Source organism: Pseudonaja textilis, chromosome 1, assembly GCF_049901715.1.
Source record: "Pseudonaja textilis isolate UNSWEBS1 chromosome 1, rPseTex1.2, whole genome shotgun sequence".
Lineage (NCBI taxonomy): Eukaryota > Metazoa > Chordata > Lepidosauria > Squamata > Elapidae > Pseudonaja > Pseudonaja textilis.
In genome coordinates, this window is record NC_141990.1 from 159,305,801 (window position 1) to 159,329,441 (window position 23,641).

The following is a 23,641-nucleotide window of genomic DNA, read 5'->3' on the forward strand; positions in this document are numbered from 1 at the left end:
GTATTTAGCTACATATACATGTATAGGAAATCAAGATGAAACATTAAGGCTTTCATGAAATAAAGACTGGTTTCAAAGTAGCTCAACTCTAAAGCTCATTTGAATCAACAAGGAAATACCAGCTCAGAAAATATAACAGTTTAATGCAAAAAAAATGTTTTGAAAAATCTATAATTATACAGCACCAAGCAAAAATATTTTTATAGACTTTGGGGGGCTGGGGGAAGCTGCCTGCATATGGCTGGTGCTGGGAGGAAGCAGACAAACCCTGTCTATGTGCAGCTGGTGGTGGTGGTGGTGCAGGGGGTCAAAAGGTGGTGGCGCATGATGAGGGGCAGCCAAACTGCCCATTCAGCATCAGACAGGAGGGGGCCTGCTAGGCGTCAGGCCAAAGTCCATGTGTGGAGGCAATGGCAAGGGTGAAAATGGGAAGGGGGTTAAAATAGGAAGCCGCTGCGGGCAACGGGCAGGCAGCAACAGGCAATGGGCAGCAATTCGAACTTTCACATCTGTTGCCTCTAAGCCTGGACTCTGGCTTAACACTAAATGGGCAGCTAAGTTACCCCTCCATTGCGTGCCATGCCATTTGACACCTCCCCCACACACCGCCAGCAGCTGTGTTTAACGTCAATGCCCTGCCGCCTCCCAGCCCCCAGGAGCAACACGCAAGTAGTGTTTGCCTGCCTCCGCCTCCTCCCAGCACCAGCACGAACCACACGTTTGCCTATCTGCTGCCTCTAGCCCCCCCAGAAGCAGCGCACGGGCAGCATTTGTCTGTTTCCTCCTCCCAACACCAGCACCAGCCATATGCAGGCAGCATTTGCTTCTTCCCGCCGCTCTCTTCCATAACTTGTCACCAATCGCAACCTTCTTTCAGCCTCCTTGGTCACCTTTCCCAGCCCCATCGTTACTACCTGCTACCCAATTGCCTGGCAGCTTTTTGTCACATGGAGTGAAACTCTCAAGACAAACAGTGTCTCGGTGAATGGGCTGAGCCGAAGGGCAAGGGGCGTAGGGCCAGAGGCCCACTGGCCAGGGAGAATCGCTGGGGGAGGGCCAGCAGAGGAGAAAAGCTGGCTGTGAATGGGTGGCTGGAGGCAAAGGAGGCGTGGCCAAAGGTGGGAGCCTGAAGGTCCCATTCTGTACTTCATTGCATGGTAAACATGCCTTTACAACAAGCTTTAAATAATGTGCATATATTATGTTTACTACAGAAAAACACTTATGTTTAAGACTAATAAAGTTTAAGTGTCTCTAAAATAAGTTCAGTCTAGCAAATATTTCAAGACAGTTAAAGAAGTTTTGATTATCACACTGAGTTATATGCATACTTTCCAATACAAATATTTGTGACTAAAATCTTTTCAACTAAACACCTTAAAGCAGAATTGAAAACTGAAACCTTTTGTAGCTCAGCCCCTTCTTCCTGTGATGTTATCATGTAAGTTGAGTAAGCATGGGTAGGGCTTTTTGTTTAATCTTCTCTGAAGACGGAAACGCATAATAGCAGAGTAGCATCTGAGGAGGAAGCTGAAATTCAGCAAGAAAGGACATGCTTCGGAATTTTATTCCATCGTACAGTTCAACGACAAGAAGATTGAAAACTGCAACACAGTGATGAAACCTGGACATCTATTTTCCCAGAAGTTTCAAAGTTACTTAATTTAACTTTACAAAGGATTTATTTGTAATGTTTTTTATTTCCAATATTTTTCCAGTGAATGAGAAGGAGCAATCTCAACATTTGAAGAAATTATACTTGGATTTTAATTAATTTGAAGGACAATGTTCCTTATTTCTGAAATTTACTACCGTCTAGATTTGTGAACATGAACAACTAATATTCTTGGAAGAAAGGAATGACATACTGATAAGTGGAACTGGCTTACTGAACTATGAACATTTCAAATAATGTGGACCCAAGTGAAGGGAAAGACTAGATTTATAAACCATCTGAGGATTTACTACAGCTATAACAAAGGTACAGACTTACTAAGGAATTTTCTAATTATAAATAATTAAGTTGTCATTATGATGGCAAATTCCAATTGTACTATTCAAGACTCCTTTAAATATACTTTATATGGCTGTGTGTTTAGTATGGTATTTGTCCTTGGTTTAATATCAAACTGTGTTGCTATTTACATCTTTACGTGCACACTAAAAATCAGAAATGAAACTACAACTTACATGCTTAATTTAGCAATATCAGATCTCCTTTTTGTGTTTACATTACCATTCAGAATTTACTCTTTTGCATCAAAAGACTGGCCATTTGGAGATGTTCTATGCAAGATTTCTGTCACACTATTTTATACAAACATGTATGGGAGCATTTTGTTTTTAACCAGTATCAGTGTTGACCGTTTTTTAGCAATTGTATATCCATTTTGGTCAAAGACAATCAGAACAAAAAGAAATGCAAAGATCATCTGCATTATAATTTGGATAATTGTGACGACAGGAAGCATACCAGCAAGTTTCTTTCAATCCACCAATGCCCATGTTAGTACTGAAGGATGGACACACAATACATGCTTTGAAAACTTTTCTGAAAAAACTTGGAAAACCTATCTTTCAAGAATTATTATTTTCATTGAAACTGTAGGCTTTTTTATTCCTCTCATACTGAATGTGACATGCTCTGCAATAGTCATAAGGACATTAAATAAGCCAATTACACTGACCAGGAATAAATTAAGTAAAAAAAAAGTTCTACGAATGATACTCGTTCACTTACTGATTTTCTGTTTCTGTTTTGTTCCGTATAACATCACCCTAATATTTTATGCTCTCATGAGAACCCAAGCATGGATTAATTGTTCAATTGTTACTGCTGTTAGAGTTATGTATCCAATCACTCTGTGTATTGCTGTTTCAAACTGTTGTTTTGACCCTATAGTATATTATTTTATTTCAAGCAGCATTCAAAATTCAATAAAAATGAAACCTTCATCAACTAGAAGACAGAGACTTTCTGAAACTCAAGTTTCTGATACTCAAGTTCGATCCCAAGCATTAAAAGCAAGAGTACTGGACATTGAATCTACTATATAAATGGTGTTGACAGTTAGAAAATAGAATGTTTAAACTATAACTATTCTTTTTCTACAAATATAAATGGTTATGTTGATTTTAAAAGTTGTGAACACTATTTTTAATCTCTAAACAGTTGTTTCATAAAATTTATATTATCAAATTGAAAAATATTTCATCTATGTGAATTTAAAAGAAAATATTTTTATTATTCAATATCTTGGGAAAAGGAAGTGTTATAATAAAGTGCTAATAGCTTTCCTTATTATCCAATAAATTGTTTTCTTTCTATATTACCAGCATCAATAGTAACATCACTGACAATTTAATATTTTATTCAAAGGTAATACACTATTGAAAAGACTATGGAATAATATTCTACCATGTACAAATGAAGATAAATCGTTTATGGTGATTGTTTATAAAACTGAGGCTTGGTAAAATCTTGTTTATTTGAATAATGAAGTATTAAATATAACTTCCAACTCTCACATGGAATTAACAAGTTCTAAGTGAAATATTATCATCTCCAACATTTTGGTGACAGTTGAAAAAATTCCTACTGTGAACGAAAAAATATTTGCATAGCCCTTAGACAGAATACGGAGACATTTTCAGATACATTTTTGAGAAGTATGTTAGTTGATTGCAGCAAAAAAAATGGAATTATATTGTACCTTAGAACAGGGATCCCCAACCTCTAGGCCATGGCTCACTACTGTGCCGAGGCCTATTCTTAATTTGGCCATGCGAGTGGCTGGCCAGAGCGTGCATACACGTAGATTAATTTGCGTAAGCAGTGGGCTGGCCAGAGATCACATGCATGTGTGCCACTCTGCCACTCGCACAACTGGAACTGCGTACATGTACCCTGGCCTGCCACTCACACTATCCAGTTACCCTCGCCCCTACAACCAGGCCCCAGGCGAAAAAGGTTGGGGATCATTGCCTAGGAAAGGTACATAAATGCATCTTTCTAGGTAGATAACTTTCAATATTTTTAAATTGTTTTAGCTAATAATAATAGAGAACAATTAATACACTAAATTCACAACATAAAATACTGTTCACTTAGCTTTAGCTTAAAATATGAACCTAGCTATGCAAGTAGTTCTCAACTTATAACCACAATTGACTCCAAATTTTCTGTTGCTAAGCAAGACAGTTGTTAAGTGAGTTTTGCCCCATTTTATGACCTTTCTTGCCATGGTTGTTATGTGAATCACTGCAGTTAAGTCAGTAACACAGTTGATACATGAATCTGGCTTCCCCACTGACTTTGCAAAACACTGCAACCATCAAATACATGCCAGTTACCAGTCTGAATTTTGATTATGTGATGATGGTGATGCCACAAAGATCTTAAAAGTGTAAAAAACAGTCATAAGTTACTTTTCCAGTGCTGTTGGAACTTCAAATGGTCACTAAATGAATGGCTGTAAGTTGAGGACTACCTGTAGTGATATATATGTATAAAATTCATTTTGATTTCTAAACTTCACAACTTAGGGATTTTTGAGTACCTGGCTATTTATGGCTTATTGAGTAATCCATAGTTTTAAAAAATAATATAAGTGAGTAAACTATGGTGAGATTCCAATGTTTTTTTCCTTTTGGTCTATACTTTACACATTTGTTCCCTTTAATTTTACTGTTTAGTTCTATTAGTCTTTAAAAGATAGTTGTAAGAGCTCACATGGATTTTCATAAATTATGTTGGAGGTAACACATCCTTTAAATTGTACAATTTCACTTGAAAACTTGAGTAGCTCAGCAACTTTTACCAGAAAAATAAACTACTTCACCTTAAATTACTGGACAGTTCAATAATCAGTTAGTTTTATATTCTCAGTGATTTTAAAGGCTCAGTGTCTTACAGAAAATTTTACAATAATCAAATCATAAACAAACTAACACTTGTATGAAAAAGACTACATCAGTAATAAGTAAAATTGGCACATAATTCTCAATTGTCTGGCTACAATCAATATCAAAACATAGTAAATTACAAATATATTAATAATCCTTATTCAGAAGCAAAATGTGCAAGAAATCATCTTAAATATAAAACTATGATTAAGACTGAGTAAAGCATTCAAAAGAGATGTTTCCAACATGTAGAAACACATGATTCTTTATTAATTAATTAAAGCAACCATTTTATTTACAAGGTCCACACAATTCTTTTGGAAGCTACACCCAGTTGTCTCTGCATGTATGTGCATGCAAAGCCATTTCTCATTTAGGAGCAACTAGAACATTCAACCTTAAGAGCTGGCCTCCAGCAATCTGCCATTTTAATTCCACATAACCCTGTAGGCCTTATAGGAACCAAACATATTTCTTAGAAAATAAACATAGCATGTGGCAGTGAGCCAGACTTTACTCTGATATATTTCTAGTTAGCAAACTACCACAGGAAAACTCTGGGTTGGAGAATGCTACTACTATGTTGTAGAAATCACAATGTGTGTTTGTTTATATAAACATTAGCTTCTGTAAGCAACTTTAATCATTCGATCTTTGTATTTCGCACATTATTTCTTTGGAGACTTTAGGATTCTAAATATGGTATTTTTTTCTGTGCAGCCAGGATTTTTTTTCAACAGGAACCCAGAACTTCTCCAGTTCATCAAGCTGGTTGGGGAATTCTGGGAGTTGGAAGTCCACATATTTTAAAATTGCCAAGTTTGAGAAACACTGACTTAAAGCAAGAATTAAATTGTCATTGCTAATAAGTATTATTACAAATTTAGAGCAGTATCTTGTAAATAATGTTCCCAAATATGCAATCTAAATTCATTCATTCATTGGTTTTTAAATCTGTTATTCTAAAAAACTATTTTTTCTAGAAATATAATAGCAAAGATTGAAATATTTAACATACCTAAAGATAATATCTAACTTTCTATATATACATACAAGCACTCACACATTTATCAGAAACTAATTTCCCGCATTCTATTTTTTTTAAGTCAGTTCTCTAGTAACTTTGCATCCTATTATCTGTATTCATAGAGTTTTCATGTTTGTTTTATACTCGCCTTCTTCCAAATTGACTGACATAAAGAACCTCTTGAGGCAATTTCACCACTAAGGCAGAACTAAAATGAACTCCTGGCTTTCATGACTGACAAGGATATGATTTAGTTCTGCACAAGATAATATCAGGAAGCTCAGATAGAGGAATGACACATCCTCAGAAAAATTAAAAAGGCAGTTGCAATAGAAGTTCAAAGAGAAAAGATTATAAACTTTCAGATTAATTGTACTTGGTTAGCTACAGGAAACATGGTTTTCTATAACATTAACTTGCTGTTGAAGGCCATTACAGGTAGTCCTCAACTTGCAACTGCAATTAAGCCCAAAATTGCTGTTACTAAGTGAGACATTTGTTAAGTGAGTTTTGTCCCATTTTACTACTTTTGTTGCCACAATTGTTAAGTGGATCACTACCTTTAAGTTAGTACTATGGCTGTTAAGTGAATCTGGTTACCCCATTGACTATGGGGAAGGTCACACAAGGTGATCACATGATCCCAAGACATGATCCCAACCATTGTAAGTATGAGTCATTTGCCAAGCATCTGAATTTTTATCACATGTCCATGGGGATGCCACAATGGTCATAAATGTAAAAAGTGGTTGCAAGTTACTTTTTACAGTGTTGTTTAACTTTGAATCATCACTAAATGAACTGTTCTAAGTCAAGGACTACCTGTACTTGCATTAGAAAATGCATTTGCCAGATGCATAAGTGTACCTACTCCTCTAGATTCATCTGCCTGCTTTATCATTGGAAGCAAGATTCCTTTATTGCAAGAGGCTACTAGGTAGAATTTTAATAAGGTCTAGTAACATGAAGATTCCTTATTTAATCTGTCCCATCATCTGATGTGAATACATTTAAGAACAAGATCAGAAGATAGGCCTGTATCTCAGCATCTTGGGCATTTAAAAAGTATGTAGACATCTAATATGTTATATAAACTATAAATAAAATTAAGCTTTCCAAAATTTATTAAGTCTCTTAGGAAACACTAAAAGAGAGCACAACACCGAATGCCACTTATGTCTTTGTGAAAGCAGAGAATGCTCTTGATTAAATGTTACCAATCAGTTTCTGGAAAAGATGATTAAACAGGTCTTCAACATTGAAAAGAAGCTTAAGTTAGGCTGAGAGACTTGGGAGGTATAACAGCATCTGTAAGATGGTTTTATCAATATAGTAGGAGCTAAGGATTAGTTGCATAATTAAAAACATTTGTGAGTACAGCTAAAACCAGAAAATCTTGATGTATTCTGTGGAAATCACTTAGAATTCTTTTTACTGCAGCTTTGATTGGAGTTAAAATAATGTTTGATCATCGGGACTATCTGAATGCATTTGGACTGAACACTTTCAGAAGTAATTAAACACAGTATAAAATCTGTAAACTGAAAAACTATAACACTGTTATTAGCATAACATACTTAAGTCTTTGAAACAGTAGACCAGCAGTCTCCAACTTTTCCGGTTTTGTGGACGAGCATATGCAGCTCCATTTGTGTAAGCAGCAGGCATGCGTACCCACAGCTCACACAAATGAAGCTGCATGCACATGTTCTTCCACCATGCTCACGCACTACTTCCGCAGCCTGCCACTGACCAGGATGTAGCCCAGAGGTTGGGGACCCCTGCAGTAGACCACTATGGAACTAGTAAGATTTTATTTAATCTTATTTATTTAATCTTTATTTATTTATTTAATCTTACTTATTTCTTAGGATCCAAGACTTCCAATGCTAATGCAAAGTGCTGAATTTACCTTGTTAATCGTGTTGGCCCCCTTTCAAGTAAAACAGTCATCTTTTGACTGCTTAGTGCTTAACTAGAAAGTGGAAAAGTCATATTTTGTCATTCATTTAATGATGTTGGTCTATGACAAAAATGAAGATTTATTGCTTTATTTCTTCCTTTTAGTTTACAGCAAGTCCTCGACTCAGTGATCATTCAAAGTTACAACAGCACTGAAAAAAGTGACATCATTTTTCAGTTACAATCCTTGTAGCATCCCCATGATCATGTGATCAAACTTCAGGTGCTTGGCAACTGGTTCATACTTATGACCATTGCAGTGTCGTGGAGTCATGTGATCAACTTTTCCAACCTTCTGACAAGCAAAGTCAATGGGGGAGCCATTCACTTAACAACTGGGTTACTAACTAAACAACTGCAATGATTCACTTAAAAACTGTAGCAAGAAAGGTCATAAAATGGAGCAAAACTCACTTAACAAATGTCTCACTTAACAACAAAAATTTTGGGCTCAATTGCAGTCATAAGTCGAGGACTACCTGTACTACCGGTAGTACACCAAGGTTCTGAAGCTGAAAAAATAGATAAACCAAGGTTCATTGCCCCCTTATTAGATAAGCAGAGATATTCTGTGCATAAAGGTAGGTGGAGTTGACCACAATTTTCATTATTCAATATTATTTAAACAATCCAATATCAATTTCAACAAGTGAGTTATGCAAATAACACATTAATAACAAATAATACATTAAAATTAAAGAACAAAGCTTACATTTGATTTCTTTAGTCATGGTCCTTGAAATCTAATGATGATATTTTTCTTTTCACCCTTTACATCCTTTTTAAATTCAAATTATGTGTAACTGTCCTATAATGAAGACAGGGGGAGGAGGGTATGTACAGGCATAGGTAGGGTGCCCCAAAGAGGACCAATACTGAACTGACAAGAAATCTCTCAGAGAAATGCTTTTGGCCTGTTCAAGTTGCTACCTTTTTTTATAATCTTCCAATTCACTTTCAGGAACAGGTGCAAACCCAACAACTAATCCATTTCCAAACACTGTAGAGAAGCAAAACTATTATAAAGAAGTAGAAAATGTATATGTATTCTGCTGAGTTAATGGGTATCACTTCAACTCCTAATTAATTTGGATTATACGTTTATAAAATTATCCTAATGTAAATTCAGAGTTCATTCACTAAACTATACAATAAAAATAATTTTATGGAACATAGACATACAATACCGTGTTATATGTTTAAAAAACAACTTACTGATTGCCATGCAAGCGATTCCATAATTTTGTGTTCACAGCATTCCAGGTGTTTTATCATCTCTCTGGTCAAGCTTGGTTCTGCTTTAATGAAGCTTTCAACAATCATGTATAATTCAAAGGCTTTCAAATCCAGGATGTTGATGATCCATGGAAAAGACAAGTCTGTCTCCACATTCACATTCTGTGAGGCATTTCTTGAAGCTTAGGAGAACACAACTGATTAATGTGGAACAACAAAGTCATGTATAAAATTAGTTGTTATGCTGAGTTATTACAAGACTTTACATTTAAAATAACATTTTAAAGATGGTAGATTCCCTATCTCACAAAATGCTTTGGGGAAAAAATTTGTCTCAAGAATGATTGCTTGATAATGCTTCTAGTTAATTTGAACTTACTGCCGTATGTAGCCATGACTAGCTCAAGAGCACAAGCCAACAGAGAGATATGGAAAACGTCATTATTCAAAAGTTTGCTGTAAAAGAAAAATATACCTCATTAACAAATTTTTATCATATAAGCATTCTAAAATAGTTTTACAAAGTAGAGATATCTAAAGAATATTTTAGTAAACATACCTGAAATTATGAACTGACAGACGTTTTTCTTCCTGTAACAGATACATAAATCAAAATTTAGCATAGCACTTTTAAAGCTAACATATAGAGTATTATAAAAAATAATATACTGAAAACATACCGACTTTAATAAGGATTCCATCACTCGATAGTATAACCTTACTCCAATTTTATACCTCTAAAATAGCAAATAAAATATTATTTTATAAGTGAAACATAATGCTATGAATACAAATTATTTAATCTCTTTTGCCAATGTTTGTGGACCATTTAATTATACAGTACTACACTACTCAAAACGTTGATATATAAATAAAAAAAACTTGATCATCAGAAAAAGTATATAGTGATAAAACAATCAAAGCTGTAGGCCTCATCTTGGCCTCATTTTCTCTTTTCCACTTGAATAATGCCAATTGTTTGTAATTGTCTTTCTTTGTTTTGATCTCATTGTTCTGAAACACCTCTTCTAGACATTTTGCATTTCTTAATTGTTTTACAAGAGAATTTAATAGAATTTAATTGCTTTACAAGAGGATTTAGTGAAGATAAGCAACCAGTAATAATTGATAGCTACCCAGAGTCACTTTTATCAGTGAGATGAGTAGCATATAATTTTAATAAATAAATGAATAAATAAATATCAGGCTGAGGCATTCAGCAGGCCATCTTCAACAGTGAGCCAATTCTAATTATTGTAGCACTTCAAATACCATTCATTCCAATATATTTATAGGCAACATTGGTTTTTATTTCATTTCTATATTGTATTTATAGGATATGTATATTCTCTTTGAGTTCTAGATTACACAATATGTTTTGATAATAAAATAGAGCTGACATAAAACCAAGTTGTTAAAATCAGCTTGCTTCTACAGATCTTATTTGCAGCATCTTATTTGCAGCAACTTTTGTTCCACAGATATGTAAAGGATGTGAATTAATAAGAATTATGACAACACCAACATGATTCATGAGGAATACTTTAAATTCATTGATTTCCTCAACTCAATGCATCCCCAGTTCAGAATTTACCTAGCACTTAAGAAAAAATATATTTTGCTTTGAATTATTGAAGAACCCTACCTGAGATCCAATTTCAGCACAGCCTTGTCCAACTGCTTCAGCAAATTTGTTCTTGAAGATAATACCCATATTTTCTACTCTTTTCACTATTGATTCATGAGGATTAACTGTGCAGTTCTATAATATTTGGAAGGAAATCTTTAGATACCACCATCAAAGCTGACAACAGCCAGAACACAGTACAACTCAAAATAGTAGTGCAAGATCGTGGAGAGACCTTGCCCATATGATTCGTGAAGAGTCAGATACAACTGAATAGGTAACATCATCAACATCTTTAGATACACAATATATTAGAAAAAGAAAAAAATTTCAATTAGAGTGTGATCTTTATAAATAGCACATTATTAAATCATTGCTTCATTTTGTTAGCAACAGGATAAGATTGTTTTAGTCATAACAAACATGTAATTAAATTATTATGTTTAAGAAATCAGTTCAGGAGACTAAGATATAACAAACAACCTTTGAATTAATTTAAAATTTAAACTCACAGATATATTATTGCAATAGAAGAACCAACTCTGCAACATGAGTTCTTTTTATCAGAGTAGTATGAATGCTATGAACATTATAGTCAATAGATAGCAATGATTCCCACTCTGATAACCTCTTATTTATATATTATATTAACCTGCCTTTGAATATAGTTCAAAATATAGAACTAATCTTACTATTTAGGATCTGTTCTTATGAACATGTTACAACAAACTTTTAGAGGTTTGGGGTTGTTGTTTTTTTGTTACAGGAATGAATATTATAGACCTATTTAGGGTACAATATGAGATGGACCCTATATAAAACAATGCCTCTCATATTAATACCTGTTTTTCCATTGGTTGGCAAAATGTTTATTTATTAATTTTGTTTGCCACCCATCTCACCATGAAGTGACTATGGGCAGCTTACAACAGGGTTCCCCAATCCCTGGCTGCTGCCCATTACTGGGCTGCTCCCTGTTCAAAACCGGTCATGGAAGCAGCAGCTGAGTGCAGGCTGACCTGCTTCTTGCACGGAACCATCCCATCTCCCTCTCCCCTCCACACTGGTCTGCAAAGCTGGAAAGGTTGGAGACCACTGGCTTACAACATTAAAAAGAATAAAACAATGTGTAGATAATAAAAAAATAAAACACTATAAAATACAAATTATCAATTATAATTAAAAGAGGGGGAAGGGGGAGTAGGATGAAACTGGGGGGAAGTGCAATTTGTTATTAATCTATCAACTACCCCCAGCATGACACTTCCCCATATGTAACTAACATAACTAAGGACCAAAAATAACTTTCTGGGTGGCTCACATTTTGCCTTTGCATTAAACTGAGATTTTAGGATTTTGTGCAATGATTGAAAAAAGAGGGAAAAAACAAAGTTTAGCCTATAAGCCTAAAGTCTGCCTATATTAAGTTCAACAAAGGTCTTTGAATATGCTCCAATTTGAAGTATAGGAAATGACCTTGAAGCAAAGGGCATTTTCTGCGTCAGCTCCTTCCCATGTATGAGATGTTGCCCAGGCTAGGACCAAACTGTTGTCATATCAATACTACTTGATATGGGTTAGTATGATATATAAAACTCAACCACTGTCCCCTTGACTAATAGCTATTGGGATGGCAGAGCAGGGAGATTGAGGTTGCTTGGGATATAATAATTCTCTACTTAGAAAATTTATTCAGAGCAACAAGTAAAATAAATAAATGCTTGCTGTAGGGGAGTAATCATAAGTACACAGCTATCAATTTAAAGAAAATGACTTGTCCTGTCCTCCTCTCACTGAACATTAAAAACGTCCTTTGGAAAATCTATGTGTTTTTAGAGAAGTTGTTGGTGAGAGTTATATATTAGGAAATCCTTTCTGCCGATGTCAACCATAGTGAATATCGCCCAATGATTCAATAAAGAATATCAATTTTCTTCTTAATTAGCACTTTTATTATAACATTGTGTTTTTATTCCTGACAGAAATCATGCTCATCCTACATCTTTTTCCCAAAGTTTATGGCTTATAAACTGGTAAATCCTGACCAAATAATTAAAACAGCGGTCCCCAGCCTTTCCAGCCTGGTGGAGGGTGGGGGGGAGTGGCAGGCACATTCATGCACAGACATGTGTGCAAGTGGAGAGAGCTTGTGCATGCGTTTGCCCATATCTCCCATGGCCCGGTTTTAAACTGTGGTTCAGTAATGGGCCATGACCTGGGAGATGGAGACCCCTGCTCTAGAATATTGAAAAATGTATTTTTCTTTATTTCCTTTTTAGTTTAAAAAAAAACATATAAAGATCCTAACAACTTAAGACAGCCTGATTTTCCTGTAAAGTTAAGCCATAATTTTGAATGTGCTTGTAACTATAGGCTTGTTTTAACAGTTGTCTTACTATGTCTTAACCTGGAATCACCTGGTGTGTTTTATATTCAATAAAAGCAATTACAAAACAAAATAATTCCCATTATATTCAGCTCCATTTAGTTAAACAACAATATTTTTGCATGCCCAGATCATACCTGAGCAAAAGCAAACATGGGGATGTATTGAATTTTGTTACTGTTCTAACAAAAAATAATTTCAGAAATTCAACAACTATCTTCAGAATTGCAGGAAAAGCACATACATACATATTCTTCATAAAAATACACAATGGCATAAAGAAATTTCTAACATATTGCACAAGATAATTAGCCAACAAACCTGATCAACAGCAGTATATACTACCAACTTCTTCACACGTCTACTTTTAACCAAACTGGAACTTATTGAAACTTATTACATATCATGCAAATCTGAAGCAATTATTATTTACAGTCAGAAACAAAACATAATCTGATACAAACTAAGAAATCAAAAGTATAGTTAAATTGTTGCTACTTACATTAAAATAGAAGAGAAGGTTGTCTGAAGGGATATCACTTGCAGAATTCAATATTATCATTAACTGCTGAATAGTATTCATTGCAGCTCTAAAGTGAACGAAGAACACTATTAGTATTTTTCTGAAATACAACAACATATAACATTATAGCTGTTCCCTATAATGATAGCATTAACTTCCTTTGAAGCATTTCAAACTACCCATATTAGGAAGAACTTGTTTGTAATAGTGAAGTTGTACAACAATTTCAATCATAGATTTGCTAAAGTGATCTGAGCCATAAAATGTTTGCAAATATTCTACTATATACTAAGAAACTGCTAATATTAAAATATTTGAATCCCTACAAAGGCTAAGACTAGACTTACTGTTGCATTTTTCTTTGAAAGTACAAATGTGCAATGTATGCAATGTTTCAATAAGACCTAAATATTTAAGAAACTGACACTTATTTTGTTCAACATATTCAAATGTGCGTGACTTACAATTTAGAAATAATTTAATTCAAGCATTAAAATAAATTAATACTAATACAATTTAAATCATTCTTACCGAACAGGGGTTTGTGGAGGTACAATAGGAAAATCTTCAATTTGGTTTTTTGTAGGAGTTCTCTCTAACTGTAAACTTAATTTAAGAAAAATGTCTTTACACATACATGTCATGTAGATATAAAAGCTTCTTTTCTTAATCCAAGCTAAAATCTCTGGTTACATTTGCTCCCCCCCCATTCCTGAAAGAATTCTTGTTAATGGCAACATCCAAAGACAGATTGTTACATACTCCTAGCTGAGTTCTAATAATAGTAGTCCCTATAGTGGCCTTGTTCTGTGACGTTTCTTGCTTCATTCTTTTCACTCATTTTTTTTTCAGGATGTATTAGATATCCATCTAGTATTTATTCATCCTCATTTCCTTTAGCAAATATCCCAGACTTAGCCTTGACTGACTCTTGTAATTCAAAATCATATCTACTTGTTTATATTATAATTATCACTTGGAAGAATCAAATATCCATTTTAGCCCAAGCTTCTACAAAATGAGCAACAGCATTGCCAAAGCTAGATAGGAATTAAGAAAAGAGAGCGTACTATCTTTAACCAAATTGGATCTGTTCTATTGTCAATAAGATCATACATCTGGATAGTCGTTCTAATCTTCCATTCTTAAATAAATTACTGCCTGTAAGGCAGCTGAAGCTAATCGTCAGATTATCTAATGAACTAACAAATAGTACTTGAATACAGACTATGCAAAAAACAAAATATATTACCATTCTGCATTTTCATATTGCAAAGTCTCATCTTTCTCTAGAAATAATCTAGCATCAATATCCTTGTTTTTCAAATACATTTCTTCATATTTGCTTGACATATCTTCAACCTTAAGTTGAAAGAAAAATAGATTCATACTGAAAATATACTATTCATCTATGATACATTTATACATAATTTATTTTGGAAACATTGTTTATATTCAACTTATTTACTCCATTTATTTTAATAAAAGCATTATTTAAGTTATCATCTAGTGCAGTGGTTCTTAAACTTTGGGCAATGATTACTAAGGGAAGAATATGGGCATATCCTGGGGGTAATGGAGTAATTTATAATTATTTCTTTTTGAGCCCAGGATCTGGCTCTGGAGACTTATTAGGAAAAGAGTAATTGGGTAAAACAGTTTAAGAACCACTGATTTTGTGTCATGTGACATTCAAATGCATCTATATTAATAAAAAAGTATTAATAAACTGCTAAGTAGCCTTTCACTATTAGAAAATCTATCACGGGATAAGTTTCTAATTGTCAAAATCAGATCAAGTATTCATAATGGCAAATAGATTTTCAAATTAATGTAGATTTACCTCTGGAAGTCCTCTGAAAGTTGCAATACCCATTGAATTCAGAAATGGAATAAAGCTAGTCAAGTAAACATTTTTCACCTAAAATTATAAAAGAGCATCAGTGTCATGAGTGTTATTTTTGCCAAGTGTCCCAAATGTGATTATGTAACCATGGAGGTTTTTGCAACAATTGTAACTTGAAAGATGGGTCATAATTTTTTTTGAGACTGTTGTAACTTTGAACAGTGTTAAGCGATCAATTGTTAAGTCAAAGACTACTTGTGATGGAAATAGTAGGCTAGCCCTGGCAGCCAGTTGCCTTCTTCACTTCAGTAACCACCGACTGAAATATCAAAATTGTGCAAATATTGAACTGGCTACAATACAATTTATTTAAGCAGTGTGAAAAGTTAGTTTACTAAGGAAATATAATCCTTCTAAAGAAAATATGAACACTGTGAACATCCAGGAGAGAGAGAGGAAACAGGGATTAAATATTGGAAACATATCCAATATTGTTACCATATCCAATAAAAGGAACATGAATCGTCCCAGAAAATGCCAGCTAACTAACTAACTCCAGAGAGCCAGTTTGAGCTAGCAGTTAAGGCACCAGGCTAGAAAGCAAGAGACCATAAGTTCATGTCTTGCTTTAGCCATGAAAGCCAGCTGGGTGACCTTGGGCTAGTCACTCTCAGTCCAACTCTCCTCACAGGATTGCTGTTGTGGGTAAAATAGGAGGAGAAAGGTATGTTGGATATGTTTGCTGACTTGAGTTATTTGTAAAGAAAAATAAAGGTGGAATGTAAATAAATATATAAATAAATTTAAAAATCATGGAATTTGAAAAAAAATGTATAATGAGAATTTAGGCTGGGAAAAAATATTGCAGAATTTTTCCAAAAATGTTGAATATTTGCGACCTCCATAAAGTGAATAATTCATTAAAATATAAACAACAGGGCCAAAACATGTCAGCTACTTAAAAATCCAGAAATGAATACCCTTTCTATTATGTGAACCCCAGCAATTCCAGGATTTTAATGATATAAGTAGGAATTTTCCAAGAGAGCCTACAAAGACATACTTTGCTGAATTTTCATTCATATTCCATTAACCGATAAAATATAAAGTCAATTATAACTATCATAAAATAGTTTCAATTTAGCTAGTGAAATCCTAAATGATTTGTTTTTAATTAGGATTAGCATTTTTGGGCTTGTTAATACATAAATTAATGATGGAACACTATTAGTTTAGATGACATTACATAAGAGACAAATTGTTCTACGAGTACTCCTTGACGCATAACAATTGAGACCAGAAGTTTGATTGGGAAGCAATCACTATAAAACTATCCATCAAATCATTGGATGCAACTTCCAAGATCATTTTTACCATGGTAAAAGAGTGTGAGGGAGGATTGGAGAGGGTACACAAGGATGTGGGAAGATATGTGACAGGAATAGGTTAGGAAGAGTGCACAAGAGGTGGGCCAGGGAGGGTGCATGCAAAAGACACCACGTAAACTGGGGAGGGTACACAGGGGTATCACACCAGGTGAGGGAGGGTGCATGCGTGGCTGATTAACATGAGCCCAAAGAAACTGGGGAAAGATGGGTGGGTGGGTGGGTGGGTGGAGAACAGCCAACTGAAGCACAACCAGATTGTGATTGTGGGAGCTGAAACTCCTAGGACCAGGCTTAGCCCAATTCGTTCAGCGCCGCTCTAACTTAGAATGATCACTAATCGAATGGTTGTAGGACTATTTGTATGTTTCTTTCTTCATTTTTGGTATTTTTTTCAGTAAAACTTGGTTAGATAAATTAAAATAAAAAATATTTTGTATTAAAAATACAAAATTCTAAAAATTCTACTCTTACCTCATCCAAACTACAATCATACTCTTTACAGAGCTCTTCAATAACCTTGATGTCTGTTTCAGTTTTTGATGTTCTTGCACTTCTGTTCTGACCTTGCCTACTTGTTCGAGATGAGCCATGACCAGATACTGCAATTATAGATTCTATGGAAAGAAGCCAATCGTTTGCTTATTGTAATGGATTACTTCAAAGCAATAAGCAAAATTTTAAAAGTGCTTTCAAGTATACAAAAAAGGATTTGTTTACTAGATCAGAAATTGTCAGGCGCGAACAGGTAGATTCACGCATACTTAATCCCTCCTCCTAGCCAGGCTGGGTGCTTCTCAAAAGAACTATTAAATGTGAGACAGTATGGAGATCAGGGGTGTCAAACTGGATTTCTTCAAGGGCCAAATCAGCATTGTAGTTCTCTGTGGGCCGGTGGAAGGAGAGACAGGACAGATGCCTCCTGCAGCACCCTGCAGGCCAAATCGGGATGTGGTAGAGGCGCGCATGGGGCGCCCTGCACCTCATTTTCAGCCTCCATGACCTCCTGAGACACTGTTGGCCAAAAACCGGCCACGCAGAGGCCTCGCGAGGCCCCCACGTAGCCCATTTTTGGCCAGCAGTGCTACTGGAGGCCGGGGAGGCCAAAAACAGGCCTCACGAGTCCTCCGCAAGGCCATTTTTGGCCGGCAGAGGCACAGCAGGCCAGTCCTTTGATATTTCCAGGTGGGTCCCGTGGGCCAGATTTAAACACCCCAGATCTGACCCACGGGCCTTGAGTTTGACACTCCTGGTATAAATCATAGAGTTTTGGGCATGCACCAAGAAAATCTAGTCCATTCTCAACCACAGTAGCCTATTGAATGATTTTTGGGCTGGTCACTCTTAGCTCAGCCTACATGATAGGGCTGTTGCTGTGGGAGAAAATGCGAAAAGGGAATTTTTCATCTTAAGCTCCTGAAGGAAAGTAAGTATAAAACCAATAAATTCATAAATAAAATATAATTCAGTTCATGAATACATTTCAAAAGATGTCTGTCCTTTCTGTGTGAGATATCTTCCTCAAAACTTAACTAACTTTGGTTTAAGACCTTAATTATCATACCAAATTTAAAAAGTTTAATGGTTTAATCCACTTCTCTCTAAGAATAGAGTGAATCCTTTATTTTGAGATATCTGATAGTGTTTCCTCTTTGGAGGAAAAGGGCAAAGAAGCAATTTTTCCAGTTGCTTCTTTTCCTCTACAAAACTTCCTTCTACTTTTTTACACTACTCCAAATGGTTCCCATGTTATTTATACGATCTTCTCAGAGATGTAAAAGGAATGGACAAATACCTTTTTGTCCAGCATGATAAAAATATAATTCTAAGCTAGTTCATATACTTGCATGGGCTAAAATAAAATAATGCAGATACAATAATTTATTAATTTTCAGAATTTTCCCAAGCATGATTCAAAGTTAAAAATTTATATTTGTGCCTATTCATTTAGATCATTATATGAAAAATTGTTACATTTCAATTAAATATCAAATTGTAGGGCAAGGAGTGTCAGAACCTGGGAATGGAGTTAAAAAAGAGCAGTCCGCCAAGAATCTCTGTATAACCACAAGCAGACTGTCAAACCACTTGAATTCAGTTGACCTTATCTGACTCCCAGCAGAAGTTGCTAGTTGAGAATATTCCTGTGCATAAATATGAGTAGCAATAAAGCAGTTTAATTGGACTATGTGTGGATCTGATCTTTTACGCCTGACACAAATGAGTTAGAACAGAGTCAAAGTAGAAGAAAGCAATAGTTGAACTGAAAACACAGCTATGAAATGTATAAGGCAAGATAACATCTTTTGAACCATTATAACTATTTTAATATAGTCATTATTATATTTGTTAATAAAATATTTTAAATCCTTACTATATGGTTCTTTTAGTAGTGCAGGGGGTAATTGTCTGATACAATAATCAAAAACACACAGCAGAAGCTGAAAAGAGATAACCAAATCATCTTCCATCTGCAGTATTTTTCCTGAAATATTAAATAAAAATCTTTATATAAATGTTTATAAATCAAGACTTTTTCTTTTAAAATTTTCATTTAAAGCCATTATAAAATAATTATTTGCTCCTTTTCTCCTGTACTCCCCTAGTTCAGAGGAAGCCCTAAAATTCATAAAATGTTAGTAATAGTTTAGTCTAGTGGTTAAGGCACCGGGCTAGAAAATGGAAGACCCTGAGTTCTAATTCCATCTTAGCTATGAAAGCCAACTGGGTGACCTTGGGCTAGTCACTCTCTCTCAGACCAACCTACTTCACAGGGTTATATGGGGAAAAGGTGTACTGGATATGTTTGCTGCCTTATTTGTAAAAATAATATATGGGATAGAAATAAAAAAATAAGTAGAGGAATACTGAATTTCAGCTGCTATAGATATTAAATATATTCCTCTTTCTTTTGCTCAAATGAATTGATAAGATAAATCTTATCTCGGTCCTACCAGAATAGTGAGCCACTATAATGCATTGGTTAAAATGTTGGATTGGAACAGAGAAACTGAAGTTCAAATTCCACTAGACCAGGGGTCTCCAACCTTGGCAACTTTAAGACTTGTGGACTTGAACTCCCAGTGTTGAAGTTCATAAGTCTTAAAGTTGCCAAGGTTGGAGACCCCTGGTCTAGGCCATGAAACTCCTTGAGTGACACAGGCCAAGTCATTTTCTTTTACCAAACATTTTTATTATAGAAATTATATGAGGGGAGAGAGACCATCACAATCCTTTGAGATCTCAGAGTAAAAATAGGTCTTAAACATACTATACCACTCAATAATATTAGCTATTACTTGCTTTTGTCTTGAACTAATATTAAACCAAAAAAATCCCCCCAAAATACTTTATTAATCAAACTGTTAGTTCAATTATAAACACAATTTGAAATGAAGTAAGTCACATGCAATAATATGATTTAAGCATCCATACCTTTTGCCAAAAGAAACATGATCCAGCAGAGTTTTGTAAATAAGGAAGAACTTATTTCAGCACAAGTTCTACAAAAACAAACACAGTAAGTTTTCACATTTGACCTTTTAAAACAATGGTAAATATAGTTTGCATAGAATAGAACTTTTCAGCCAAATAAAAGTTACATGGGAATATTTTGTTTACATTTTTACATTATGTGGTGACATCAATGAAAATAAAACAACATGACTGCCCTCCTACTATTAACTTTATCAGAACTCATAAAAATTCAACATAGGAGCGATAGTTTTCACTTTCTTGTACCATCAACCTGGATCAATAGCTACATTTCTGAGTCTATCTTCTGAACTTATTTCAAGATATCTAATTATGATAAGATTATTTATTAAAGTTATTCTTACTTCTCCATCACTAATTGTATAACATTTAAAATCTGATTTTGTCATTTTAAGAAAAAATCAGCTAACAACCCCATACTTAACTGCTTACCCGTCTGTCCTTACCCATTGTGCTGCCTGAATATTTGATGTAAGTTTTATAATATTAGCCATTTTTATTCTATGAAAACAAACTTACTGATCATTGGGCTTGTCAATGCAGATAATTTCACAAATCCTAAAACAACAGAAATGAACACATCCGGGTATTAAATCTGAAATTTCACCTTAATATACTGTATTTATAATATCTTAGAGGAGATAGTTTTGTTATGGGGAATAATCAAAACTGATTATAGTAGCAAAAGTATTTTTAGTGAAACTGGGTTGATGCAAAATGGGATTATTTATCATTTTTGAAAAATTTAGGAAGCAGATCTCAGGGTTCATAATTCAATAGGAAGGGCCCTTGTTGACTATGCTCTTGAGGTGATCTGGCGGTCCTCAGAGCATAATAAAAAAAAGTTGAAAACACTTAGCTGTTATCGAACTAAAAAAAAAAAGCAATTTTTTTTAACATATTACATTTCATATTACATCCATCTTACATATTACATTTCTTATTTCATCCATCAATGTATGTTCATGTTAAAATATTTTAAACCACTTATTTAAAAATTAAGTGATAAACAATATAAAATAACAAAGCTCATAGTAAAAATATTACATTATAAAAAGAATATAATAAAACCAACATTCACTATCAGAGAACTCGGCATGTATTTAGGATGGTTACAGTGTCCCAGGGTAATATGATCACTTTTTGCAATCTTCTGACAAGTGAAGTCAATGGGGAAGCCAGATTCACTTAAGAACCATGTTATTAGCTTAACAACTGTAGTGATTCAGTTAACAATGCGACAACAAAGGTAATAAAATGGGACAAAACAAACAACTAAATTTTAAAAAGAGCCAGCATGGTCATACTCCACTCAGTATCAAAGATGCAGATGTAAAGGTGGTCAACAGTATTAAGTATCTGGGGGTGCAGGTAATTAACAATCTGAACTGCTCTTTCCATACATCATCCTTAGTAAAGCGTGCAAACCAGTGTCTGCATTTCCTGTGTTGGGTGAGAACACATCTTTCTCCTTCTGTCCTGGCCACTTTTTACAGAGGCATGATTGAGAGCATTTTAACAAACTGCATCACTATTGGGTTTGGTGGCAGCAGTGCCTCAGATAGAAAGTCCATACAGAGAGTGGTAAGGACAGCCAAGAAGATTTGCTGGCTTCCTATTATTCAGGAGGCTGCTTATAAGCGCTATGTGCTTAGAGCTCAAAGCATTGTTAGAGACCCCACACACCTACTTCACGGTCTGTTTCTGTTGCTCCCCACTGGGAGGATGTTTTGAAGTATTTCTAGCAAGACTACCAGATTCTGTAATAGCTTTGTTCCCTATGCTGTCCGTCTGGTAAACTCACAAGACTCGTTTTTCTCACCATGTACATGGATACATCTGAACTAGACTGTATTGTTTCTCTGTGTCATATATTATATGTGGGTATATGCATAATTTTGTATTTGTTTGTTTGTTTTGACATGTTTATGTAGTGTATTTTGGAGTGGTGACCCTTTGAGAGCTGTATGCAACGACATTTCATTTTAATGTATGCCAATTAGTGTACATTCAAAGTGACAATAAAGTTATTCTATCTAACTGTTCCACTTAACGACAGAAATTTTGGGCTCAACTGGGGTCATCAGTTGAGGACTACTTGTATTATATCAAGCGTATTAAAGCTTGTACCATCTATAGCATGGGTGTCAAACTTGCCTCATCACGTTGTCGTCAAGCAACTTTTGCAACGTTTTCCCCCTTCGTGGAGCTGGGGTGGGCTTGGCATGAATGTGACACATCTTGTCCACGGACCCCCCGTTTCACACGCCTGATCTATAAAAACTGCTACTGACTGGCCTTACCTCACTTACTTTTTTTTTAACCACAAAGGAAAAACAACTTGGAACTCAGTAATAGCCCTTACAATATTTTCTTTTTCAAATATATATTAGATCAGGGGTGTCAAACTCAATTTCATTGAGGGCCACATCAGGGTTGTGGTTGACCTTGGGGGGCCAGGTGGGTGTGGCTGACTGGGTGGGTGTGGTCAACTAGATGGGTGTGGCCAGCTTGATGCCACTCCCCAAACTGCTGGCATGTTTCCTCTTTGCACCGAGTAGACTGGGCCAAAGATACATTGGCCTGAGTTCTTCGCACTGGGTTAAACTGGGCCGATCTTTCCTCTTTGTATTGGGTAGACCAGGACAGCTCCACAGGCCAGATTCAACCACACTGTGGGCCACATCCAGCCTGTGGCCCTTGAGTTTGACACCTCGATATTAGATGGTGTTAACAAGTCAGAAAATTGAAGATTAAGCTACAAGTTTCCTTTTTAAACAATTGTTAATAGTACAAAACTGGAACAATCACGTGATTCCTGGTTCTGATTCAAACAATACCCTTTAAATTTCACAGCAATAATATTAAAATCATTTGTTCTAGTTTTCTTACCAGCAATTATAAAGCTATTTCATAACATATATTTAAGTATTGCTTAAGCAAAAACTCCTTTTTAAATAAACCTAAATGCAATAATATCTTACCTTGTAAACTTCTGGTAGAGTGCAAGCAGTATATTATATTTTATTTTTAGACGTGATATAGTACATTCCACTTTAGTACTAATTGTATCCATGTTGACATCTATTTCTTTACTCAAGTGCAGAAATTTGCATACACTGCAAGAAAAAGAGAAGAGAGCAACCAAATCATTCCTTTCTAACATTACTAAATTAGAGCTGTGTGAAAAAGTCCTGCACGCATTACGGTTTATGACATTTTTTGGATAGGCCATTGATTTTATGATAT

At 35.0% G+C, this 23,641-nt stretch overlaps 2 protein-coding genes across 7 annotated transcripts in view; one reads left to right on the forward strand and one right to left on the reverse strand.

Moving 5' to 3' along the window:
* RB1 (RB transcriptional corepressor 1) overlaps window positions 1-23,641 on the reverse strand; it is a 48,712-nt gene that overhangs the window by 17,106 nt on the left and 7,965 nt on the right. For 3 of the 6 annotated variants that reach the window (XM_087919452.1, XM_087919450.1, XM_087919454.1), the window contains 14 exons: window positions 23,377-23,511; window positions 20,912-20,950; window positions 20,333-20,400; window positions 19,272-19,382; window positions 17,372-17,514; window positions 15,510-15,587; window positions 14,919-15,028; window positions 14,198-14,272; window positions 13,646-13,733; window positions 10,776-10,892; window positions 9,811-9,867; window positions 9,690-9,721; window positions 9,510-9,586; window positions 9,110-9,312 (listed from right to left, as the gene is read on the reverse strand). In XM_087919452.1, coding sequence (XP_087775578.1) covers window positions 9,110-9,312; window positions 9,510-9,586; window positions 9,690-9,721; window positions 9,811-9,867; window positions 10,776-10,892; window positions 13,646-13,733; window positions 14,198-14,272; window positions 14,919-15,028; window positions 15,510-15,587; window positions 17,372-17,514; window positions 19,272-19,382; window positions 20,333-20,400; window positions 20,912-20,950; window positions 23,377-23,511 — 1,333 coding nt within the window. Of the gene's footprint in view, window positions 1-1,402; window positions 1,531-9,109; window positions 9,313-9,509; window positions 9,587-9,689; window positions 9,722-9,810; window positions 9,868-10,775; window positions 10,893-13,645; window positions 13,734-14,197; window positions 14,273-14,918; window positions 15,029-15,509; window positions 15,588-17,371; window positions 17,515-19,271; window positions 19,383-20,332; window positions 20,401-20,911; window positions 20,951-23,376; window positions 23,512-23,641 lie in introns of those variants that run through there. The other 3 variants (XM_087919451.1, XM_087919453.1, XM_087919455.1) reach the window with 3 other exon arrangements.
* LPAR6 (lysophosphatidic acid receptor 6) lies at window positions 1,900-3,177 on the forward strand. The gene has a single exon (XM_026707676.2). The coding sequence runs from the start codon at window positions 2,032-2,034 to the stop codon at window positions 3,055-3,057; it is 1,026 nt and encodes a 341-aa protein (XP_026563461.1). The 5' UTR covers window positions 1,900-2,031; the 3' UTR covers window positions 3,058-3,177.